General features: G+C 44.9%; 1 protein-coding gene across 1 annotated transcript in view; it reads left to right on the forward strand.

Moving 5' to 3' along the window:
- kmt5c (lysine methyltransferase 5C) overlaps nt 1–8,147 on the forward strand; it is a 21,361-nt gene extending 13,214 nt beyond the window's left edge. The window contains exon 9 of the mRNA XM_053338925.1: nt 1,634–8,147. Coding sequence (XP_053194900.1) covers nt 1,634–7,239 — 5,606 coding nt within the window. The 3' untranslated portion in view covers nt 7,240–8,147. The remainder of the gene's footprint in view (nt 1–1,633) is intronic.
- Nucleotides 8,148–8,381: the final 234 nt, after the last annotated feature.

Here is an 8,381-nt window from a genome sequence, read left to right on the forward strand (position 1 = left end):
CCTGGAGTAAAAGATGACCTCTTCAAATGTCCAAAACCCCCTTTTAACTGCATTGAAACTGTAATATTGTATATAGCTGCAACTGATGATTGTTTTCATTATTGATTCATCTGCAGGTTATTTTCATGATTAATTTAAATAGATGTTTTATCCAGAAAATAGTGAAAAATACATCTTCAAAATATTCAATTTACTGTCATGTATGACAAAGACAGTAATTAAATAATTAAATAATCATGTTTGAAAAGCTGGACTGCAGCAAACATTTGACTTTTTCACTTAATAAATTATTAAAATGATTATTTGATTATTAGAATGAAGAATTAATAGTCGCAGCTCTAATTATGATCTCTGTACTATGTTAGACTTTAAATAAGATGCCGTCAGTTTGCCAGTTAACGTAAAACATAATCTACATTGGGCTTGTTTTAGGAAATAGAAGATAAGTGGTGCTTTCACATAAGATATGTGTCATACAATGTGTTGTTGGATCTTTTTAATATTGATTATTTAGGGTTCCTTATGGATTGATGATTTACAGATTACATAATGTCTCCTCTTGTTAATTAACATAAGCTGTTTGCTGTTCTGTATTTCCTCCCTGATACACAACATTTTACAGTCCGTGTCGTCTTCGTACTGTACGTTCGTCCCCAGCATCACCTGCTTGGTTTGGACTACGGGACATGTTGGCGTCCTCTGTGCAGTAAATCACTCAGTAGATAGAAAACAAATGAAAGTAATTAGATAAATTGGTCCCATCGATGCGTCTCGGCACAGACTCTGTTACTCAAATCATTTCTGTGGTGAGGTTTATTGTTTAAGCGCTGCTCGTTGTTTGAGTCGCCCGACACTTTATTAGGAACACCTGTGTGTAATGTAACGCAGTAAAATACAAAATACAACACCTCCGACATTAATTCTGCTTTTATTAAACTTGTACTGTGTCAGTTTTTTGTCAGAAAGGTGATAATTATACTTTTATGTTTTATTATTGAGGTCTTAGAGCAGGGGTGTCAAACATGCCGCCCGTGGGCCAGAACCGGCCCGCCGAGGGGTCCAGACCGGCCCACTTTCCTTCCTGTCTTTTTTTCCCTAACCTCCTTCCTTATGTCCTTCCTTCCTCCTTTGCTTTCTTTTTTCCTCCTTTCCTTCCTTCCTTCGTTCCTTCCGACCTTCCTTTTTTCTTCCTCCCACCCTTCCTTCCTTCCTTCCTTCCTTTCCTCCCTTCCTCCTTCCTTCCTTCCCTCCTTCTTTCCTCCCTTGTTTATTCCTTTCTTTCCTCACTCCCTCCTACCTTCCTTCCTTCCTTCTTTCCTCCGTTCTTCCTTCCTTTCTTTCCTCCCTCCCTTCTTCCTTCGTTCCCTCCTTTTCTTCCTCCCTTCCTTCCTTCCTCCCTCCTTTTCTTCCTCCCTTCCTTCCTCCCTTCCTTCCTCCCTTCCTTCCTTGACTCGAGGACAACAGGAGGGTTGATAATGCTAAAGCTTCGTAAAAGTATAATTTATAACTGTATTAGATTGCACAGGTGTATCTAATGAAGTCACATCAGTAAGTGAAATCCTCCTTCTTCTTCTTTTTTTTTTAGAGCAGCTCAGGTTTAACTGCTTCTTCTTTTGTTGTCTTTCATTCGCAGCCATCCCCTCGAGGAATTCCTTTACCCAGCAGATGAGGAGGAACGCCTTAAAGAACAGAAAACTGAGTCAAACAAAGCAGTGGAGACGAGAGAAGCACAGACGGTCAGGAAAGCACCCGTTGAAATCCTCCGCGGCCAAACAGCGTCGGACAGTTCCACTTTTGTCTCAAGTGACGCTGAGGGACCTTCAAATCAGAGTGCGGCGCCACTCGGTGGATTTCTTACTTAATTGTAAGGATCCGAAAAGCAAAGAGAGGGCTTTGCTGCAACAACTGGAGGAAGTGGAGTCAAACGCTAACCAGCTGACTGGACTAAACTCAGCCAGTGTGAAAGAGACCGGAGAGGTAAACTTGAACCCTTTCACTATGAATTCCTCCATGTCAGCCCATCAGAAAAGTAGACAGGCAGTAAGTAGCACAGCCCTCAATGGGAAGTCTGTGTCGGAGGGGCGGCCAGCTCACTTACGGACCTCTTCGAGAACAAGGAGCATGGTTCGGACCGAGCTCGTACTTCAAACAGGGTCCATTAACGCAGTCGACACTACAACGGTTTGTCGCCCTGCCGACTTAAACGAAACCTGCAGTGCAATAAAACAAGAGAAAGTAGAAAAGGCAATCACAGAGAGTCAAAGCAGACACTCCAGCAGCGTCGAATCCTGCACCGCCGTCAACACAGCTCAAAATCCAGCCGCACAGGAAGCCGAGCACAAGGTGATCGGAGCGTCGCCTCTGTCCGACGTTCGACAGAGTGCATCAGACGGATCTAAGAAAGCAATGGACAATCCACTCATATCACTGAAGCAATACCTTACGGTCAACCTAACAAGGTTATCAGTGCAACAGACTTTAGGAGTAGAAAATACCTCAGAGGACAAGAGAGAAGGAGTGGTGCTAAGAGGAAAGACTAGGCAAGCACAAGGCCCGAAACTGGTGGCTCCGCTAGTCCAGCCGGAAAGAAGGGTGTCCAGGTCTCAGCAAAGGCAGGCGGCAAGTTCAGAGATCTCCACAGTTGAAGGCAACAGAGGGGTGAGGGAAATGTTTTTCAAGGCTGTCGATAAAGTGAACCTGAGGAGGCGACATGCAAGTGAGACGGTGGGCGATTTACCCGACAGCAAGAAAAGAGAGGATGACAAGGTTATCGAAATTCAAACCGTGTCAGGAGAAGAAATGGGCTGCACTCAACAGGAGGAGCAGCAGGACATTGTAAAAAGTCAGAAAGAAAACACTACAACCATAGATACGGACTGTAAAGCTGACAGGGCTCCAGAAGAGGTGAAAGAGTCCGACTGTAAAATTGTGTACAGTGAAAGAACTCGAAGTCGAAGTAACGCAGCGCAGTGTGTTAAAAATAAATTACATGATGCGTGTGAGGAGGAGGAAGTTATCAAACTGTCAGAGCAAACGGTTATTAATGCGACTAAACAACCGGTTAGTAGGCTTGAAGAAGACGTCGTCATAAAGCAGGCACAGGACGAAGCGAAAGATTCTGAATGTAAAATTGTGTCCAGTGTTCGAACTGGAAGGCGAAATAATGTGCAGTGTATTAAAAATATAGCAAATGATGCATGTAAGGAGGATAAAGTTGTTAAACTGTCAGAGCCGACGGCTAAGAGCGTGAGTAAACCAGTAAGTAGGCACGAAGAAGACGTCGTCATAAAACAGGCGAAGGTTCTGTTATCTGATATTTTAAGAAAAGATAAACCCTTAATAGATAGGAGATTACAGGGTGACATTGTAGGAAGAGGGTTATCTACCTCTGCTCTCAAAGAAGTGCAAAGTCTCGAGGAGGAAGCACAACAGACTGAAATAAACGGAGGCAGGTACCATTGCTCAGCGCAGGGGAGGATTATGAGACGAAAGATGAGGCCGAGAGCAGCAAAAACAAAAGCAGAAGATAAGCTTGATATCAAGGGATACTTGAGCAAGGAGTCTCCGGCTACTCTTAAGACTCAGACGAGCGGAGATAGTTTGCAGCTTCAGTCAACACAGAGATATGATAACCCACCGGCCGCCTGCCTCAACCCTCTACCTCTTAGGTCACCAATTTCAGCAAAAGCTACGTCTAATCTGCATCCAGACATCAATCCGCAGGCACACATACAGTCTAACATACCTCTGAAGAAGCGCACATTTCGAAGTTCAGTGGAATTAGGCCCTGAACAAGGTTTGAATTCAGCTTCTAAAGAAAGCGCCGAGTTAAATTCATCCACAGATTCGACGCAGGGCCTTAACCTGGAATCGGGGGAGAGTAGCAAAGTGAAAAGAGAAAGTCAAAGAAGATGTAGGAGGTCAGAAGTCCAGAGGTTAATCTGTAAAAGGACCACGAGACAAAACGTCTTTCAGAGAGTGCTTCGCTCCAGAGCTAATGAAGGCCAGAGAAGCCATTCATTTAGGAAAGTTCGACAGTGTAAATTAGAGAGGCTAGATAAGGGTTACTATGACAACGCTCAGACGCTAGAGAGCGATAAGCTTGGAGGAAACAAACGACCTGTTAAAATGCAGCAGAGTTGCATTAAGAAAATAACTCGAAGTCAATCTCAAAAGGAAAGCGAGGTGGAAATGTTACCCCTCGAACAAAATGACTTGGAGGACATAAAGCCGGACTTAAATTTTAAGATTCGTTTCAAGAGGAGGAGAGGGAAAGTGTGGGAGATGCAGAGTGCAGGAATTGAGAATATGGCATTAAAAACAGAAAAGAGAGACGAGTTGGTGACATGCGATCCTTTTAAAGCCATCATGGACTCTGTCACCGTGTTAAACATGGAGATGGAGGCGGCTCAGGCTCACGTTCAGGCTAATAAGAAGTCAAAGAGCTTGTTGCATCGTTTGAAAAGACGAAGCGCGAGGCTGACTGAAAATCAAAACGTAAATCTCCCAGCTGACGCAAAATCAGAGAAGGACCAAGACCTTGAAAAAGTTGATAAAGGACCCGGCGAATTAATCAGTGACAAAGTAGAAGTGAAAGAGAAGATTGATAGAGAGATTCTCAGTGGAGTCAAACTGCTCCCTGAGAAAAAAGAAAGTCTTAAAAGTGACGGTGAGTCCGTGCCAGCCGTAGGGCAAGAAACAAAAATTGAAGATCGTTTCGTAAAGAATTGCTGCCAGTTTGAAAGCAGCTCACAACAGAAACAGGAGCCTGAATTTGGTTTTAATGGTCTTCCTTTGCCAGTAATTAAACTTCGCAGGAAGACAGAGGATATTTGGGAAGTGGACAGCAAAGAGGAGGAGCTCAGACAAGCTGAATTTAAAGTAGAGCCCAAAATTAAGAAAGAGATAAAAGGTCAAGTTTTAGTGAAAGGAAAGAAAGGATTGCTTGATTTTAACAGGCTGAAGGAAGAATGCCCGTCTTCTCAGAGGCTGAACAGCAACTCGGCCGTCCTTAAAACTGAAACGCCTCCGTTTTCCTTGTCTCTGTCACCGCTGTCTCTGTCTTCCCCTATTAATGACAACAGAACTGAAGTTATATCCTCGGCTGCAAATGTAATCACTGAAAGGCCAGAGATGAACAGCGGAGGAAGGAAACAGAGGCACAAAATGGAGAGAACGCACAAGTGTGGGCCTGTCGAAACACCCACCACTTGTCTTAGTCACACTCTCCAACAAATTGACAACAGTCTCTCCAGGCTCTCCGAGGGCTTGTGTTCATCCCAGACTTTGGAAAAACCAGCAGCCTGTTCCAGCTCTTCTAATTCTGTCATCCAGCCCCCGTCTCAGTCTCCTCCATTCACAATTGCGGATAACATGCTTTCCGGTGAGCCCAACTTCACAAACTGCTGCGAAGATCTGCTGGATTTTCAGTGTCTCAATTTTGAGGGGTATTATCAGCCACAGAACATACTCCCATCTTCCCCTTCAGATCTGTGTTCACTGGATCCACCGACAGATCCCTTCAGCAGTCCCCTCTCCCACAGCCCGTCTGATACGTGGACCACTGAAACGCCATACCTTGGCCCTCCTAGTCCAGGAAATAACTTCACTAGTGAAGTAGATCTACAGTTTTTTCCAGGTCTAATTTCTTCCAAAAGTGACTCTGTTCCTCTGGAATGTGAAGCGAAGGATGCCTCCAAAGACAGAAACCCACCCAACACCAGTTACAGTTTCTCAGCTCTCTGTAACTCAGAGTTAAGTGCGAAAGATCGAATTATGAGTAAAAATCCAGGAATGAGGCTGTCCAAAGAAGATCTCAAAACTCAGCCTTTCTCTGTTGTTGGCAAGCCTCGTTTATTTGGGGCAACACAATCTTCTGTTACATCTCACACTCCTGGAACTTTATCCCAGACGCCGATCAACGTCAAGGCGAGCACCAGCCAGTTCAAAGCCCAGTCTAACTTTAAAACCCAGGGGCCCTTCCATCGTATGACCATTCCCAATAAATCCCAACGCCTTTCCAGTTGTCAGCCAAACACAGCCAGAGGAGCGTCCCAGACCTGTTTGCCCAAATCCGTCCAACCATCTCAAATGCCCAACAACAAATTCTCATCCCCTCAACTCTTCACTATGAAAAACCCCAATCCTCCCGACAGCCCGTTCAACTTCCACGAGAAACCCTCTACAGTTATTCACCGGGTGCTTAAGTTTCAGGGGGGGAACCCGACCCAGAACTTGTACAGCGCACCTTGTAAGGACTCCATGGCTGCTGGCAGCCCGAACGTCATGTCCAGAACACTCAGCGCAAAATCAGGTGCTTTTGACAAGACGCAGCACAGTCAGAAACAAGGCATCAGTACAGACGGTCATCATAAAAACAGCATGTCCTTTCAAGGGTTCGGAAAGGATGTCGACCATCTCGCTCCTTCCAGCAACCCAAGCAGGTCCAACATTCATTTCAACAAACCCAACACCTCTTTCCCTCAGTCGTTTAACAGGAGCAAGATGTCCTCTGACAAACAGGAAAGCGGTGAAATCAACATGACGTACAAAAACTTTTCCGCTCTGCCGAGACCTTTTTTCTTTCCTAGCAAAATGTCCGAGGGTTATTCATCACAACAAGACAAGAGTTTGAAACCGGATAAATCCACTCCGTTGAACTCTCACAAACACCAGCCGTGTTACCCTCAGCAGGACCCTTTTGATTTCAGCTTCGGCTCGTCCCTTTCGCCCATGTCTCAGCACAACAGCCCCCACGTGGCCCACAACACGCCCCCTGCTACGCCGACACCAGCAAACAAGAGTCAGTCATCAACATCTTCAGCCTCTTTACCTTACGGCTATCAAGGCCCCCCTTACGTACTGAACTTCAGCGGAGACCATTCGTTGACCCTGGGTCTCAGGGACGGTGCCGACGGTTACCCGGGTCTCGGCTCGACAAACTACACCTACCATTGCTTGATGGAACCTTCAGGCACCCAAGGGCGGCTGGTTCTCGAGCCCTGCGGTCCCCAGATGTCTAACCCGGCGTCCTTTTCTTTGGGTGGGTTTGGGTTGAAAGGTCAGGACGAACACTGCAGGAAGGACATGCAGCAACAGTGTCAGCCTGGAGACCACCAAGGCGCCCAACACTATGGACCTGTTACATCGTCTCACTCCACGGGTGCCACGAAACCCAAGAGAGTTAGGTTAGTGGTGACAGACGGCACAGTCGACTTAGATCTCCAGTACTCGGACTGATTTAAACCAGCCGGAGTCACTGGGTCCCAGAATATCTATAAAATAGCATCTGCCACAAAATGTTTGTATAATTCATAGTCTACCAGTTATTAAAGCCCACTGACTGATTGACCCCTTTTTTTCTAAATGATGATACATTTTGATGGACTGTTAATGTGTAAAATAACTTGTACAGGGTTTTATGTAAAGTGTGCGCATCAGCCTATTAGAATAAAATATCCACTACAATTTGCTGATCAGACCAAATTAAATATTCATAAAACAAAGCATTTAATATATTTGTGACCACAAGTTTGAACTTACACGCTCTCTGTTATTGATTGAAAGCCCTCTTACTTGTACTGTAACATAGCTGTATGAATTTTTTCTATACAATGTATGGCAGTAGACACAGGAGCACCATCATCGGTTGCTGGTACTCGTACTGGTGGGTTTTAAAAAGGCAGCTTTGTGCCTCAGTCTTTGATATGTTCTTGTGTGACTTTTTTGAAGAACCTGTTGAAACAGTCTACCCTCGGTTTTTTTTTTTTTTTTATACTCACAGTAAGCTCTTTTCTCACTTTGTGCGTGTGTGTTTGCGCGTGTGTGTGTGTGTGTGTGCATGCGTGTGTGTGTGTGTGTGACAGGCAGGTCTCGAGGGATCAAAAGTTTAAGGTACCATGTGTTGTCGTGCCTGATCACGTGACAGTTGCTATGCCAGATTCAAGTACCATCATTAGTCATGTTTTAGTGCATAAATGATAAATGAGAGGCTTGTGCATGAACTGTGTACAGTAGTAAAAATGATTTCCAGACCTAAAACAATATATATATATCTGCACATATATATATTCCAGGACAACTCTACTGGGGTGAAGACATGCGTGACATGAATTGCAGCCTTTCAACAGCTGCTCTCTTTTAGTACTCGTGGGTGGGTGGGTGGGTGGGAGAAACTGCAATTTGTTCTGTGAGGCCAGTAATGGATCGAGATGGTAATGGGGAGTTCTCCCAGTTGGAAGTTTAAAAGACCGCTTTTTACATCACGAAAAAAAAAGTAGGGAAAAAAAGTGACAATCTTCTCACTGAGTAACTCACTTTTGCCATTTTAGTTGTTTCCCCCCCCTCCCTCCGCCCCTCCGCCCCCTCCTCCTCAAGGATTT

This window comes from Scomber japonicus, chromosome 18 (genome assembly GCF_027409825.1).
Source record: "Scomber japonicus isolate fScoJap1 chromosome 18, fScoJap1.pri, whole genome shotgun sequence".
Classification (NCBI taxonomy): Eukaryota; Metazoa; Chordata; class Actinopteri; order Scombriformes; family Scombridae; genus Scomber; species Scomber japonicus.